Source organism: Brugia malayi (assembly GCF_000002995.4).
Source record: "Brugia malayi strain FR3 genome assembly, contig: Bm_v4_Chr3_scaffold_001, whole genome shotgun sequence".
Classification (NCBI taxonomy): Eukaryota; Metazoa; Nematoda; class Chromadorea; order Rhabditida; family Onchocercidae; genus Brugia; species Brugia malayi.
This window is the reverse complement of record NW_025062477.1, coordinates 2,193,498-2,212,738: the sequence shown is the minus strand read 5'-3', so window position 1 is coordinate 2,212,738 and position 19,241 is coordinate 2,193,498. Positions and strand designations below refer to the sequence as shown.

Here is a 19,241-nt window from a genome sequence, read left to right as displayed (position 1 = left end):
ATGTGGCATTATTCACTTTCAACAACAATTTATTCCTTTCTTATCATTATTATCATTATCATCCTTCATTTTCGAACAATTCACTCACTACGCTGCAAATGTAATGCAAATCGTGGACCATCACCATGTGTTGGTGATTTCTGTGACATACATAATCGTGATGGTAAACGTGCTGCATGCGGTGCATTACGACGTTTACGTCAAACAATTTTTGCATGCGTTTTAATTCGTCAAAGTTCAAATGATACATACTGTCATGTAATTGGCAGTACAACAGCATGTTGGTGTCGACAGATGGATTTTTGTAATGTTGATTTAGAAGCAGAGCTATTTGATGTTGATGAATCAATGGATGATAATTCAAATGAAGTATTATTATCATCAACTAATTTCATTACTGATAATTCTCAACATAAACAACAATTAGAATCAATAAAATTACAATCATATCCTAGAACAAGAATTCCAATACAATCATTTAATATTACTACTATAACAATGAAAACAATAACAACAACAACAACAACAACAACAACGATGATAACTTCATTGGATAAAAAACAATCGATGAAAATGAAGATTAATCCAGCAATTGAAATTGATGTCATCGAAAAGATAAAACTTACACCGGAACGAGAAAATCCACCAACAGTTGTTACGGAAATAATTTCCGATAGCTACGAATATACATTAGATGAAGAGTAAGTTTCCATCTTTTTCTTTTTTCATTTGTAAATTTGTTTAAAAACTTGGAAATTTTTTTGAAAAGTTTCGTTTTTTTTTTCTAAAGGGAAGCTAACATAGGCATAAATAATTTGTTTACAATTTAAATATATATGCAATAATTTGAAAAATAAAATGCTTACTAGATAGGTATACATGTATTTATTAATTATCATTATTTAAATTTACAGAAATAATTTGATAAGATTTTAGATGAACAATTTTAAGGTTAAATTATTTATGTGGAAGCAAAATTTAAAATATGAATAAATTAACTGATTTAAAAATGAGCAATAACAAAAGCCATTATGATTGGTTAATAAATAAACAAAGATTTTAAATTATTCCTATTTAAATGAATAATTTGATAAAGAATGTGATAATTAAAAAATAATTGGTAATAAAAATTATTAAATCTTTAGCACAAATTAAACATTTCTTGTATTTTGATCTTACTTATACAATCACTTTTATTTATGCAATTATTTATTTATGTATATAATTAATTCATTATTTATTTTTCATTTTATTTCACCTGTGTATTCATTTAATCTATTCGTGAAATATTGCTAGAATTTTATCCTAAACAAAATACCAATTTTTTGTTTATTTTGATAATTATTTGTTTACCAATACAAAAATATTTATTTCCACTTCAAAAAAAAAAACAAACTGAAAAAAACTGAACAAATTCAATTCTCGACTTTGCAATAAAATCATTGAATGTTTAGTTGTGAAATTCAATTCTTTGGTTTGTTTATCAAATAGAATTTTTACGAATTATTCAATTTCATCCATTTATATTTATATGTTTGTGCACTAATATTTCTATCATTTAAACATTAAACATAAAATACAATTATGAATGAAAAAATATTTTAAAAAATATTTACGTTAATCAAATTTTTAAAAAAAAAAAAAAAGATTGGAAAGTGAGCAAACTATAATTTCATGATTTGAATGATTCTTTGGTGAGTGATATGTTTGATAGTAATTTATTCAAAATTAAATTAATTAATACGACATACAATACAGATAGACCGACACACACATACACACATACATTCAAGCACATGCACACATACATACTCATGCATACATACACATGTACACATACACACATACATACTCATGCATACATACACATGTACACGTACACATACATATGTATTCAACACACACACACACACATTTTATCGTACTAATTTTATTATATTAATTAATTTAATAAGTTTATCGTATTAATTAATTGAATTTTGAGAAGATTGCTGCAAAACAATTAATCATCCAAGTCATACATACATACATACATACACACATATGTACACATAGGACATACAGACACATACATACACGACATACACAGACACACACATACACACACGACATAAATATGAATGTTGAAATGAATACTGTTAATAACTGAACTTATTGATTAACTAATCATAATTAATGAACTGATTAAAAAGTATATCATAATGATATTATCTTTGATGCATTTTATGATAAAATGATAACATCGATTGAAAGTATTGTTTTATGATAAAATGATAACATTGCATATTGGATGAAAGACAAAATATCCGTATCTAAATGAAAAAAAAATTTTTACTGATCGAATGCTTCTATTTTCGTCCGATTTCTTTCTTAATCACTAATGCATACAGAGCTATAATAATAACAACTCGTAAATATTTGTTTTTATAACAGCTCTATGTCAATAATCACCCAATCAATCAATCGATCGATCAATCAATCGATCGATCAGTCAATCGATCTGTGATTCATATTTAACCAATCATTTATTACATAGTTCAATTTAAGTAAATTATTTATTTTTTTATTTATATAATAGCAATCATTTAATTCATCAGTTAGTTAATAAATTCAATTATATAGTTTAATTTATCCAAAAACTTGTTTACCTATCCATCTAATTATTTATTCTTCAACAACAAATAGCACTTAGCTTCCTCTTCTAGCTTTTCAATTTAGCAATTATTCCATATGGACTAGTAAGTTATTTGATTAATCTTACTGTTGACATTTCTCAATATTTCCTTTAAAATAATGACTAACCTTTCAGTTACCTTTTCCTCTTTCATTAATTTCTAACTTTTTTCAATATAAATTCTTCCACTTCTCTTTTTCATTTCCATTAAATGATTAGTTTGACAGGAAAAAAGAAAAAAAAAAAAAGAGAACGAATGGAAATATATAATAAAAAGAAAGTAAACGAAAATTTTGTTTAAAAAGAACGAACAAAAAAATTATCTATAAAATAATTTTTATTCATGTTTAAATTAATTTCATATCTTCGTTTACATTTTATTCATCAAATAATTTATAATTTTCTCTATGAGTTCATCAACAGTATTTTGATTTTGTATGATTCATTAAAGTTAATAAAAATCATAATTAAATTTGTGTGATAAACTTTTAATATGAATAATAAAAATTTCACATCTTTTAAAAATTGAAATTATATCAATAGTCTTGAATATTTAAAAGAAGAAGTATTTATATTATATAAAAGTAATTATATCTATCACCATCAAGATGATCAAATAATTTAAGGAATTTTTTGTTTGTTTTTTTTTTTTTTTTTTTTTTTAAATGAAAGTATTGTGTAACATTTGTAAATAGTTATTATTCAATGATAAAAATACTTTAATATTTATATGAATACTTAAAGAGGCGCAAAAATTTTCTCTTCCAATATTTAATTGGCGGAAATAGTTCGTGTAGTATTCATTAAAATAATTACTCTTTCTTCTCTATTATAATTATCATTGCTTTATTGTAAAACATTCAAAATAAATTTATTTCATAGTACGATGGAAACTGTTAATTTTGTTGTTAAAGTTTTTTCTTGCTTTTTTTTTTTAACTTTATTTTATTATTTTAATTACAGTACTACAAAATTTAATATTAAAAAAATATGAATGATTAATACCAAAAAAAAAAATTATTTTATTAATTTGATATATTTTAATAATAAATATAACAATCCTATTTAAATTATTTTGTCATTTTCCTAATGAATATTTTTAAAAAGTTACATTTAAAATATCATTTTGTAGTTTTGTTAAAAAAAAAAACAACAAGTTTTAAGCCATTTGATAGCAATTTGCAAAAAAAAAAAAAATAGAATTATTGAAAATTTGTAATAGAGAAACTTTTTGTCATTTCCATAAAAATGTAAAAAGCACTTATTATCTTCTTAAATTGTTGAAAAAAAAATTTGGTGCAAATGAAATTTTCACTTTTTTCTCTTTTTTTTTTTCAATATTTTTAAAAGTAAATTTTTTCATTTACACAATTTTTAAATCATTTCAGGAGAAATTGCTAGACAGACTTAAAACTTCATTTAAAAAAAATTAGAAAAATTTGTTAATATATCTTAATTAATTTAGTAAAATTTTTTAATGATAAAATTTTAAATCATTGATATAAAAATTAGTCAGAAATTAATTCAGAAATTGCAAATGTCAGATTTATAAAAATTTATTAGGAAATAGAATATTTTCTTTCAATTATTTTTTATTTACTGTAATTATTTGATTCATTAAAATATATTTGTGAAAGGTTAATAAACAAATAATTTTAACATTAAAACTTTTTTTGTAAAATTTAATCAGTGTTACTCTTATTATTTTAATCAGTGATATTATCAGTTTCAATTTGATTATTTAAATTTATATATTAAAAAATATTAATGCTAGAATTGATAAAATTGCTAATCTTTGAAGAATAATTTGCAGTAAAATTGATTTCATTTTATAAACTGTGAAAATTTTGTATTATTTACAAAAACTACGCAAATTCTAAAATTTTTTTAGTTTCATTTCAATTTTAGGATTTAAAAGAAATTTAAACACAATTCGAATCAAATAGAATTTTGTTTTTTTTTTTTTGGTTTTTTAATTAAAATTATTGAAATAGAAGCAAAGTGTTTGATAAATGAAAATTTACATTTGTGAGTATTTTCTCAATACCTTTAGCTATTATTCAAAAAAAAAAAAATTTTCAACGAAAGTCTAAATAAAACGATTACTTAGATTTGCATTAATTAATTAAAACTTTCCTTTTTTCTAATAATTAATTATTAATAATTTTAATTTTATTTCATACAAGCTTATTCTAATTTTTTAAATTCGAATATAATTTAAATTTAATTACTAACAAATATTCTTTATATGCGTTTTTTTTTTTTCCATTTACACATTTGTGCATCTGTTTTTTAAATTCGATAAAATTCATATTTGCATATTAGAAATGTACGATCACTTCGTCAGCTACCACTTCCCAATTTTATTTTTATTTTTTTTATTTTTTGCATAAAATTAGAGAAATTATTGTGATAAATTGCTTTTTTTTTTCAGCAGATAAAATAAATAATCGTTTTTTCTTTTTTGTTTTTGTTTTTGTTTTTTTTTTTTTTTGAATCGAAAAATTTATTTTTAATCCATGATTTCATTATTTTTCAAAATTTTAGTACAAATTAATAACTAAAATAAAATCTAAATAAAAGTAAAATTTTTAAATATGCATAAAATCTTTTCTGTGATTGGCTCATTAAATATTTCCATTAAAAAATATTTAATTTTTGGATTAGATATTAAATTACACGGATGTATATGCGAACGATAAAGGCTAATCAGTGATGAATATGAATAATAATTATGGAAATGACAAAGGTACAAAGGATTAATATATTTGCACAAAGGTAAAAAGGGGGGAAGAAGGGGGGAAAGGCGGGGGGGGGGGAAGAATTAAAGGATGCAAATTAAAAAGGTTTAGTCTTTACAACATTTCCTTTCTATTATCATTTATTTTTGATTTATATTATCGATTTCGTCCTCTTCAATGAAATGAAACATTTTTAAGCACAAAAACTATTATTGTTATTGCTATTACTAATACTTATTGTTACTGCTACTAATTGTAACAACAATAACAGCAACAATAATGCTACTACTGCTACTAATTGTAACAACAACAACAATAACAGCAACAATAATGCTACTACTGCTACTAATTGTAACAACAACAACAATAACAGCAACAATAATGCTACTACTGCTACTAATTGTAACAACAACAACAATAACAGCAACAATAATACTACTACTAATGTAACAACAACAACAATAACAGCAACAATAATGCTACTACTGCTACTAATTGTAACAACAACAACAATAACAGCAACAATAATGCTACTACTGCTACTAATTGTAACAACAACAACAATAACAGCAACAATAATGCTACTACTGCTACTAATTGTAACAACAACAACAATAACAGCAACAATAATGCTACTACTGCTACTAATTGTAACAACAACAACAATAACAGCAACAATAATGTTACTACTGCTACTAATTGTAACAACAACAACAATAACAGCAACAATAATGTTACTACTGCTACTAATTGTAACAACAACAACAATAACAGCAACAATAATACTACTAATGTAACAAAAAGCAACTACTACTGCTACTAATTGTAACAACAACAACAATAACAGCAACAATAATGCTACTACTGCTACTAATTGTAACAACAACAACAATAACAGCAACAATAATGCTACTACTGCTACTAATTGTAACAACAACAACAACAATAACAGCAACAATAATGCTACTACTGCTACTAATTGTAACAACAACAACAATAACAGCAACAATAATGTTACTACTGCTACTAATTGTAACAACAACAACAATAACAGCAACAATAATGTTACTACTGCTACTATTGCTGCAACAATAACAGATATTATTACCAATAACTGTTTTGTTAATTTGTTTGTTTTTGCTAAAAAATTGACACATAGCAGTATATTAGCTAATTAGCTTTGCTTCTATAACTTTGAATAAATAGAAATTTTGCTAGCAAAAATTAATTGAAAATTAAAACTAAAAAAGTTTTGCATTGGTTATAATTAAAAAATTAAAAATTCTTTAGAAAATTTTTTTAAAAAAAAAAAAATTTTTGTTTGAAAATTTCGTATTTAGTCTAAATAAGATTTTATGAATTTTTTTTTTTTTTTTTGTTATATTTAACTTTTGAATTTTGAGAAAATTTTTTTTTAACTCTGAAAAAAAAAACTTCGAAAAGGAATTTTTTTCAATGGTCAAAAAATGTTGTATATAAGTTATAATTTAAAAAGTTTAAATTATCAGTTTGTAGTAAAAGTTGAAAATAATAAAATGAGAAGCATAAGAATATATTTAATCATTTTCATTTAAGTATTTGAATACATTTTCATGGATGAATTGAAGTAATTATGATAATCTTTTTTTTTTTTTTTTTGTTCATTTTGGAATAATTTTTAATTTCTAATTATATAATGTTGAAATTTACGAAAAAAATTTTAAAAAAGAAGTAATTATTCATTAATTTTTAATTATTATTTTTAATTTATTGCATTTTGATTAGTAATTTCTTTCTTTGCCGTATATTTTCCTTAATTTTCCTGATTTTTTTTCCTTTTCCTTGTTCTATTTCATTTAAAAATTCATACATATCAAACTAATCATTCTTTTTAATCCTCCAAAGCTAAAACATTCTTCCTTCTTCTTTTCTCTCTGACTGATAAATTGATAAAAATCATTCATTATAAATGATAACACATAAACTTTCCATCTTTTTTTTTTCAATTTAATTTAAAGAAATTTAATTTTAAAAATTTAAATTTAATTTCGTCCTCTTTGCATAGTTTACTTCTTTCTTTCTTTTTTTTTCTAATTGATAAGATAATAAAAAAAAATTATTACATAAATTAGCAAATTGAATAGTTACATCATCTCTTCTTACCTCTGAACTTAGTGCTTATCAATATTTATCAATAAAATCAATGTCAATGCTAATCTAATCAAATTGATAATCAATGCTAATCTAATCAAATTGATCTGAAAAAATAAAACAACAAAAAAAAAAAGTTGATCAGAATTTTTTTTTTTTTTTTTAACAGATATGAAACATTTTAAAGTTTAATATTAAAAAGTTTGAAAAATTATTTAGAACAATTTTTTATAAAATAGAAAATAAAGTTTTCTAAAAAATTCTACAAACTGAAATAAAGAAATAATTTCCTTTTCTCAGTTTTATCATTTAGAAAAGAATTATAAGTTTATAATTTAGAAACATGAATATATCGGAAATGAAAAAAAAATTGAAATATTACATGTTTTCTTTTTTAAATATAAACTTAATTATTACTTTTTGTTTTTTTTTCAACTTCTTTACCTAACTATAATTGATCAATGAAAATTAATTAGATATAATTAATTTCCAGCGTATTAATTTGAAAAAAAAAATTTTGCTAAGAAACTCTTTTTCTAATTTTTGAAATTTATTTTTGATTTGTTTCAATTGCTTCCTTTTCATTTTTCATAACTATTTTCCACTTCTCTTCAGCAGCAAAAAAATTTCAAATAGTTAAAAACAAATTTAGGTATAAAACGAAATTTTTAATTTGAATTTTTAATATCAAATTAAATGAAAATCAGTTTATATTAGTACCAAGCAAAAAATAATTTCCTTTTTTCTGTCAACAATTTATAAAAGTTAAAAAATTAAAGTGTTAAGGTTAATTTTTAGAATGCTTTTTCTTCTTACTTTTATTTTTTCGTTTGTAACTCTAAGTTTTATTTATTTATTTTTTTTTTTTTTTTTTTTTGAAAATTTATGAATGTTGTAATTAAATTGATATAAACAAAAGCACTGATATTTTATTAGATCACTTTTTTCATTAATAAAATATTATTTTTTTTTTTTTCTTAACGATATGAATTATTTTAAACGATTGCCAGATGTTACAAATTATTAAAAATAAACTACAATAACTGTTCAGTTTTGAAATAATTTTTAAAATATGTTTAAAAAGCTTGCAAATTTCAAAAAACCTTTTTTTTTTTTTTTAGAGGTTAAAAGCTTGGAAAAAAATTTTTAAACAAAACCTGGCAATATTTGCAAACATTTTAGTCTTGCTTAATCAAATATTTTCATTAGTTTTGATTAAAATTTAAATTTTGAAATGTCAACATTACCGTAAATTTTTGTCACCAAATTTGATGGAAAATTAAAATTGAAGAAAACAGATAAAAATAGTTGTGATTTGTTATTATATATAGATTTAAAGAATTCTAAATTATCATTTTTGAAAGTTTTTCTCATTGCAGAATGAAGTAGGCAAAATTTTTTCTTTTTCATTTTTTTTTTTTTTTCCTAAAATATATTTTTTTTTGATTTAATTCAAATAGAAACAATAATTTGATGTTAAAATTTGAAATAGTCTTTTTCAAAGTTATCCATTGCTCTGTTAACTCTATTAAATTGATTTCCTTTTTTTTAATTCATAATTTTTATTTTTTAATTAAAAAATTTGTAGGTACCATTAGCTGTAAGTACCATTAGACACATTATGTTTTATCGCGTTAAATGCGCTAAAAAACAGGTTGCGCCCATTTTACTATCGTCGACTTACTTATGCTAACTACATTTTAAATAAAACTTTATTTTCGTTTTTTTTTTTTTTTTTTTTTTTTTTTATTGCAAAAGTTTATATTTGAAATAATATTTATTTATTTTATGATATTTCCAATCTGTTTTATTCTGAATTGCTATACGATATATAGTGTATACTTAAAATGATAATGATAAAAAAGTAGTAAATTTTTTTATGAAATATTTCAGAAAAATTTATTTATTATATTTCTAACTTGATAACTTCCCAACTATACTAATTTAAAAAAAAATTTGCGCTAAAATTTGCTGCAAATTCTTACTTTGTCTGTTTTTTCAAATTTTTTATTTCTTTTTTAAGTTTCTTTTTTTTTTTTTTAAAAAAAGTTGATTATTTGAATAATATTTCAAGTTTAATCCGATTTAATAAAAGTTTGAGAATAATAAAAAAAAAAAGGAATAAATTTTGAATTTCTCTGTATTCGATTTTTTTTTTTCTATTTATTAATATTTAAATATGTATATATTCAGCGCTCTCTCCATATATCTTTATTTAAAAAGTAAAAAATAATAAAGAAATTATTCGAAAAAAAAAAAAACACTAAGCATTAAATGAAAATTTTTATCGATCAATTTTAATCAGTGATAATTTATGATCAATAGTATCATCTAATCAGTACTAGTTTAATTCAATCAATCATATTCAAACTAATTCATATCAAAATGTCTATTTTATCTGATTTAAGTATTACTTAATCAACATTACAATCCATTTAGTATGCATCACACTAATCAGTGCTGTTATCTTTCTTATCAGTGTTATAATATAGTGCAATCAGTGTGGGAAATATTTGTAATTTCATTTGTGCATCATTGTTGAGAAGATATCTGATAATGGGGAACGAAGATATACTGTATGATACGGGGAAAGGGGGGGGGGAATACGAGTCTCAGATATTTGTGGAAGATATTTATCACTCATTAAAATTGTTTAAATAGTTTTATTTTATATGTTTAAATTGAAAAAAAAGAAATTAGTGGAAAATAAAATTGATTATAATAAAATTAAAATTGGAATTATTAATTTATTTCTGGTAGCAAATGGTATACTACTAATTGACCTAGGTAATAAATAAATGAATACTAAGTGATAGGTAAATTAATTAATCATTTCAATTTGTTTTTAATATTTAATTGCAACAAAGCAATTTTGGTCACATTTTTGCTGATTAAATTAATTGCAATTTCTGCAAGTAATTAATGGAACTATTAAAAATTCCATAAATAATCAAATAGATAATTTTTTCTTTTTTCTTTTTTTTTTAAACCATTGAAAAGAAAAGGAAACAATCGATTGAGAAAAAAAGTTGCATAAATGTTTGATAAAAAAAAAAAAAAAAAAAAAAAAGGAAGAAATTGGAATAATATTTTGTTTAAATGTTGAAGTTTAGCTAATTTTTTTTTTTTTTTTTTCACTTTAGTAAATTCAAAACTAAAATGAATTGCTCAATTTTCTTTATTTGTTTATTTGTCCAATTATTTATTTCATTTATTTACTCATTTATAATGCCAATGACATAATCAGTAGATTAAAACTCCATTAGAATATGTAAATTAGCTAATTACAATTTCATAGATTGCTTATTTGTTTATACTTCAACCGATTATCTGATCTAAGTATTACCTAATTAAAGTATAATCAAAGGATGAGAAATAAGATGAAATCAAAGAGCTAATATCATATTTATTATTTTATAAATTTTAATCTCAATTTATAACTTTTGCAAACTGAAAAAAAAAAATAAAAGTTTTACTTTTATGATTCTTCATTTTTTTTTCTTTTTCTTCAGCGATGATGGCTTTCATTGGCAAGCATTAGCAATTCCCGACAAACTTATCGCAACAAGGTTAGTGAAAAAAAAAAAAACGAAAAATTCTAAAAAAATTTTATAATTTTTGAAATTATAGATTGAAATACTACTATACCATTAATTTCTGAAATTTATAAAATGAAATATTGTTAATTTAATGTGTGAAATTAATACATAACAAATTAATTAAATTAATACATTAATTAAATTAACCAAATTATATTATCACCAAACTCATATTTAACAACAATCTCTCTTCAATCTTTTTTAACATAATATATTATTTGTTGGTGCAAAAATTTTCTAATAATATTTTTAATATTGAGAAAAAAAAATGAGAAAAATTTGTTAAATAAAAAATTTTTAGTCATCAAAAAAAAAAAAAAAAAACGCATATCTAAGTTATATTCAAACAGTAAAAAAAAAAAAAAAAAAAGGAAAAGATTTGAAGTTTTTGTATAAAAGTAATACTTACTGTTCTTTAGGTATACATAACTTAAAAGTTATGTGCAAATATCACATACCATAAAATATTTTATTTCAAATTTTGTTCAATTTTTTTTTTTGTGCAAATTATAGAATAAAAATTAGACGTTAAAAAAGCGGCGTACGTCATTTTTTATTAGTCATAAAGAACAAAAAAAAAAAAAAAAAAGTGCAAATAAATTTATCAAACGTTTTATGCATTATGGAAATTTAGTATGCATCAAATGATGAAAGGATGAAAGGATGAATGAATCATTTGATTAATTTAAAAAAATTTTTGAAATTAATACATACAAATTTCTTCCATTTAAAAAGTTATAATTTTACATTTATTGAAATGATTAAAATGAAAAAAGCAAAAGTCTAAAAAATTTTCATTCAATTTTCAGAAAATAAATTTTAACAAAATTTTCTCATTTTTTTTTTTTTGTTCTTTGTTATTAAAAGTATTAAATTAGAAATAAACAAAATTCATGTAAATTTATTTTTATCACAGTTGTAGCATTCATAGCAATAATATTTTTTTAAACGAATTATTAATTTTTATTAAGTTAAAATTTCAATTTCATTCTTAATTTTTTTCATTAAATGTCACTTTATTAGCCTTATTCAATTATTTTTAATTCCTTTTTTGATTTTTCTTTTTTTTTTTCCCTCTGCCACATTTTTTTTCTTGGAAAAAACTTCAAACAAATTCTAATTTAAACAAATTTTTATTTCAGTTCAGTAAATTATTGAAAAATAACTTTCTACTTTCACTCATATATTTTTCAATTCTTTTTTATTGAAATTTTAATCAATTATTGAATAAATTTTTCCACTAAAAATAAAATAAAATAAAATAACTAAAATATATAAAAAAATATGTAAATAAAATTTTGGTATTATTGAGCTATAGAAAATAAATTTGATATTCAAAAATGCTTGGCAAAAAAAAAAAAAATTACATAAAAGCAAATTGCAGATGGTAATTGTAAAAGAGCTGAAAAAAAAAAAAAGAAACAAGGGTAAAATGATTAAAGCAATATACCCGCGGGAAAAAAAAAGGGAAAGAAACAAAGAAGAGAAAAAAAATGTTTAAGCAATATACCCGCGGGAAAAAAAAAACATTTTGTGAATAGTAAATAAAGTGATTGATAAAAAAAAAAAAACTTACCAACATTGCTAATGCTTATATGAAAGATTTGTATAGTTTTGAGATAAACAACAAAAAAAAAAAAAAAAAACAAAAACAAAAACAAAAATTGAAATTAATTAAAATGCGAAGGAATATTTGATGAAATAAAAATGAAACAAAGAGACAAAATAAGCAATTATTTTGTTATTAATTGTATTATTGTTTTGATATTTTAATAATTATTTTACAATTATAAGCGAATAGTTTAGAGTTTGTAAAATGAATTAAATTTTGGTAATTTTTTTTTCTAATTTTCATTTTAGGACATTTTAGGATTTTTTTCCTTTTTTTTATATAAAAAATTAACACTAGTTTAGAGTTTGTAAAATGAATTAAATTTTGGAATTTTTATAATTTTCATTTTAGGACATTTTAGGATTTTTTCCTTTTGTAAAATGAATTAAATTTTGGTAATTTTTTTCTAATTTTCATTTTAGGACATTTTAGGATTTTTTCTTTTTTTTTATAAAAAATTAACAGAAATTGTTAGTATCATTATGATAAAAATTGTTAAATAAATTTTAATTTTTTTAATGTAAAATTCTTATTTTCACTTCAAATTTAAATAATATTCATTATGATATTAGCATTGATATTTTTATCAAAAAATGTTTACAATACTAATAAAAAAATAAAATAAAATAAAATAATTCATCTAAATTATTTTAAATTTTAGGTTGATAAATTAAATTGGATCTTTATTCAACTGATTGTATTAAATAGTTTCATTTTTTTTTTTAAAAAAAATTTTACATTTAAATTTTAAATTTAATTTATATATACTATTTACTAATCGTTAAAATGATATATTATTCATTTGTATTTTGAATAATTGTCAACTAAAATTTTATTCATCATTTCAATTATTTATATCTTTTTGCTTCTTCTCTTTTTTTTTTTTTTTTATAATCTTTAAAAATTTTAGAAATTTATTTTTCAGAAAAACCACAACAACAACAACAAGCTTATCACAATCGATGAATTCATCAAAATATAAAAATAGCAAATCATTGGAAGTATTATTGAGTAATTTATCGCTTTCAGCATCACTACACATAACAAATTTAACAACAACTTTAGCAACTGATACAATGATATCAACTGATAAAACTGCTATCACTAAAACAATTCCACAAACGACTAGTACAGATGCAAAATTTATTAATGGAATTTTTATTACTGAAATTCCTAACGGTGATAAAAAACATAAAATAGTATCTGTTACTGATACAATTCCTCATACTAAAGTAACACCTAAAACTATTCCTATTAATATGATTGATACTACGATAACAATATCAACTGATAATCATTCTACATTTTATGAAACTAATTCACTGATAACATCTATTTTTAATTCACACTTACAATCTACTCTATTTGATGATAAAAAATTATCAAATTCAAAACTAGTAACTAATTCACTATTAAAACATATTATTTCTTCTTCTCCTACTACAAATGCTATGATAATTTCATCGTCACAAAATGCTAATATTGCTGCTGGAGCTCAAATTACTGAAACAAATTTTACAAAATCATATTTGCATACTGAGCGTAAAATTTATAAACAACAACAACAACGGAAAGAAGATGAATTAAAAGTTAAATCAGACTATAATCGATTGAAAGCAAATAGTACTATTAGTCCAATTATTACTTATAGCCAATCAGCGCCAAAAACACAATTAGATCAATGGGAATGGGAAAGAAAACAACAACAACAACAACAACAACAACAACGACAACAAGCAGTTAATCACGAATGGATCAACAATAAAAATAATAACAATGGTGATAGTGATAATCATAATAACCATAATATTTTTAATAATAGCCACAGAATATCATCGTCATCATCATCATCATCATTATCATTATCAACATTACTGTTATCATCATCTATTTTTTTCACTTTACCATTTTCATTATTTTCATTTCGATTCCTACTATCTTTATGACATCTTATTAAATATTTTTTCTTTTTTATGCATTTCTTTTAAGTGAAATTAAAAAAAAAAAAAATATTGGACGTATTTTTTTTTTCTTCAGATATTGTTTCATTATTACTATTGTTGTATATTATATGTATTTATAATTATCATGTAAACATCATATATTCATTATTTTATTACAAGTAAATTGTAATCATGGTTTTTTTTTTTTTTTTTTTTAAATTAAAAAAAATGGCAATTAACAAAATATTAAATTAGTTAAAAAAACCGAATCTAATTTAAAATTTGCACATCAATTGTAATATCGAATAATTTCACATTTTTTTTTAAATATACAAGTCGGATGACTTGATTTGAGTGTAATATCAAATTGTAATTTTAAAATTGTAATTTTTGAAATCATTGAATTTTAAAATCATTTCTGCCCAAAATTGGTAACTCTAAGAAAATGGAAATTATTTTAATCATAATTGATATCACATCAAATCAATGTAAATTCACAATTTTTTTTTTTTTTTTTTGCAATCTAATCTTTATTAATTCAAATATAATTGAAATAAATTTATTCAAGTAATTTTTGCATTAAAGATTACAAAATTTGCTTATAATTTGAAGAAGCAATCATTTAATAAACTGCCATTCGTTAGTTAGTTACTTATAAAATTATATTTGATCACAAATTATTGTAAACAAAAATATTCACAAATAACAGAATTAACTTATCACTTTGTAAAATAAAAGAAAATTATATTTATAGCATAGCATTGTTTTATCCTAAAATTAATCAATTGAGTTTACATCGCTTATGTCAAGAATTAAATTAGGCGAAATTTCTCGAATTTATATTTTGTTAGATTTAACTTAATTTTTTATTATTGATAAGAGTTTCTTGTTGTTAATTATTTTCTTCCTCAATAATTCTTTTTTCTTTTTTTTTTTTTTTCTTTTTCACTTTCCAGCGATGTTATTTTAATGAGTAAAATCTCCTTAGTATAATAACTAACTATTTCGGATCGAAACAATTTAATATATTCCATTTTCAATTAAAGAGGAATAGACACTAATTTTATTACGAATTATTGAAATGCTTGAAACTGTAAAATTTGAATGATCACACACACACACACACACACACACACACACACACAATTAGGGAAAGCAGAAAATGCTTGCACCAAGGGAAAATAATTCAACCTTAAATTTCGCTTCTAAAATGATTTCATTATTAATTAAAAGTCTAATGCAATGCATATTATCATTATTAAATTAAAATAAGCAAAATTTATGTGATGCCGAATTTATAATACCGTTTATTGGACCGATTACTCTTTACGTAAGTAATCTATTTACGTATCTGTAACACGCTTCCGTATCTACCAAATTTGAAATGAATTATTCATTTACAAGTACACAGCCAATTCTAATTCATATATAATTAAAATTTTTTAATTTCGTGATTTAATTTTCAGTTTAGAATAAGCTATCACCTGAAGACTGAAGATAGGCTTTGTTTTAGAGATAGTACATAAAATTCTATTCAAGCATAAAATTAAACAATTCATTCATTCAAGCAATATTTCATAGAGAAATTTTTAAAATTCATAAATAAAACAGCTTCTTCAGTTTTGGAAGAACTTTATGTTCAATTAATTAATACAGTCGAAATTTTGTGTCTCATCAAACAACTTTTTGCATTAGCTTTGAATCCGGTAAAGAACATAAGAACTTCATACCTGTCACAATGTCACAAACGAATATCATATGAACACAGGTAATTCAAATATGTCTTGTGAAAAAAAAAAAAATGCAAACGTTTTCTTTCCATATTTACAATAATTAATAACTTACTTCCAACGTAAGCTACTTCCAACGTAAGCACATAGCACTATTAAAATTTCAGTAAATTAGAAAAAGAAGGGAACCGATTGCGTATCACAATAAGAAATCAAAATTCTACAATGAAATTTTATAAATCTAAACAAAAACCATCCATTTCCAATGCGATTTATCTTCTTCGTGAAACATTTGACAAGAAAAAAGGATATGAGCTATAAATTCCTATGCAACAATGGATGAATTTTTTGAATCTGGCACGAAATTATCATAAAAATTGCGCGTTGCTTGTGTCATCAATTCTTGTGTTGATTCCGGTAAATGTCCAATAACAGTACCTAAAAGTGAGTTTAATCTGGAATATATCTATTATATATGCATAAGAAATGAAATTATTTCATTTTATTGCAAAATTTTTTCATACATTATTTAGATCTTGAAAAAAAAAAAAAAAAATCAAATTAAATTCCCATTAAAAAGCTCCTTCGTTGTTCAATTTACAAAAAAAAAAAAAAAAAAAAAAAAAAAAAAAATAAATAGTTAAATGACAGAATGACAAAAACACACCTGGATTACCTCCTACAATAGAAAAAGGTGGAATAACAGCATCATGTGGCACTACTGTATTTGGCAATACTTGTACACAACTTTTAATTATTACACTACGACCAATTATAACATTATTGCCAATATGCACAAATGCTCCAATCTCTGCAGCCATTACTATACAGTCCTCAAAAATAATAAATAAATCGAAAAGAATCAAAAATTATAATCAACCACAGATAAATGGAATTTATCGAAATTTTTAATCTAACATATATTAGTTAATTTTTAATTTTGTACACATTTGTATGAACCTCACTCCCAAAAAGAAAAAGAAAGAGGAATAAGAGAAATATTAGTATAAAACTTACATTTCCAATAAATACATGATCACCAATATGCACAGGAAAGAATGTCAATCCTTTACTGAAACGTTTATAAGACGGTCGAATGATAGTACGTTCACCAACAACACAGTATCTACCTGTTCGAATATTATGCATATCACCACGTAAGATACAATCTTTCATCAATGTTGACTAAAATGTAGCAAAGAAAAATAATTAACATTAACAAATTTAAAATTAACAAATTATGATGTAAAATTCTCGAAAAATTAAAAGAGCAATGAGCTTGTCATTATTTCTTTAATAAATTAAAATATTAGCTATCATACTCATCAGACACTAATCATTAAAGTATCAACTATCACAATATTCCTAATGCATTATAATCAAATTTAAATCAAAAACGATATGATAACATACAGTCAACATTAACTTACTTTTCCATTCAATACAATATTTTGACTACCAAATAATCTTGATTTCCGATTTACTTTGTTACCCGTAGCTGTTTCCACATATTCAGATTTATCATAATAAATCATTTGAAGATCCATCTAGAGACCCAATCAGTTTTCCGAATATTGATAAAACGAAAGCACTTTCTTTAGAGAATTATAAACTAAATTAATTAAAAAAAAATAAAAAAAAAAAATGAAACCAATCAATTTGCTATAATTAAAATTAAAACCAAAAGGTCTAATTAAATAATGAAAATGAGCAAAACGATATCAGAATTATAGTAAAAGTTATACCCAGTGAAGTTAAAAGCCTGCATATTCAGCTTCTATCCTAACGAAATTAAGCAAATCAAAGTATTTTCGAAACAATAATTTATCCAAAAAAAAAAGCAAAAAGCTTTCTAAACTCCTAAAAAAGCAAAGTTAGAAGAACAATAAAACAGATTTAATAGGATTTTAACAACTCATAGAGACTTGAATTTCATTAAAATAATAATAATACTAATAATAACTCCAAACACTATACAGCTTATGATTGTTAACTGACAAGACAATGTCATGTTAGAAAAACAAGCTCAGACACTTTCTGCACTATGCGGTCGGTCACTGTTAACAAAGGATACTTTGTCTTTTTCTTTAAATCAAGCAAATTAATTAATTAAGAACCTGGCCAGCATTTTTTCTTTTAATTCAAAAATAAGCTTCCAAACATAAACAAGTATGGAACTTCCTGCAAAACGATGCATATGAAAAAATTTTGAAAACAGTATTTATTTCAATAATTTCAAACATAACGAAAATGAATTTTTTTTTTTTTTTACTAGCACACATAAAATTTGAGCCATTCATTTACATAGTATGATCGAAAAATTTTTTTAACAAATACATTTTAAAGTGTGGCCAGAAAAGAAATAGTAAGAAACAAACAATTTTTAAAACAAAATATTCTGAACTCACTTTTTAATATGTGAAATAGCTCGTAAACAATTAGTGTAACCCGCTGCTATAGCTGTACAACTAATTTAATCAATAGCTAATTACTATGATAATTCGGATATTTACTGCCATGTTTAATCAACCAAAAATGACACATTATCCTATTTCCTTCATCTCAAAAAAACTTCACAATGTTAGTCGTCAAATCATTTCGTCTAGCCAATGCGTATTAATAATATTTCAGCTAAATAAATTTAAAATCAAACTGAAATCTTTAACCATATATATATCGCATCTACAACTCTAGCACCATCTCTTATCTTATATTTGAAATTAATAATTACCAAAAATATTAGGATATATAATTTATGTAGCGCATTTGTGCAAACGACAAACCCGATTAAACGTCTGGGATGGTTAGTCAC

At 22.2% G+C, this 19,241-nt stretch overlaps 2 protein-coding genes across 2 annotated transcripts; one reads left to right on the top strand and one right to left on the bottom strand.

Moving 5' to 3' along the window:
• Bm8067 (Uncharacterized protein) lies at positions 1-14,702 on the top strand (the record flags this gene model as incomplete). The annotated part of the gene is made up of 3 exons (XM_043079750.1): positions 1-701; positions 11,058-11,114; positions 13,682-14,702. The coding sequence occupies 3 exons, from the start codon at positions 1-3 to the stop codon at positions 14,700-14,702; spliced, it is 1,779 nt and encodes a 592-aa protein (XP_042935684.1).
• Positions 14,703-16,754: 2,052 nt separating this feature from the next.
• Bma-dnc-5 (zgc:92842, putative) lies at positions 16,755-17,964 on the bottom strand (the record flags this gene model as incomplete). The annotated part of the gene is made up of 4 exons (XM_043079749.1): positions 16,755-16,867; positions 17,097-17,262; positions 17,447-17,614; positions 17,860-17,964. The coding sequence occupies 4 exons, from the start codon at positions 17,962-17,964 to the stop codon at positions 16,755-16,757; spliced, it is 552 nt and encodes a 183-aa protein (XP_042935683.1).
• Positions 17,965-19,241: the final 1,277 nt, after the last annotated feature.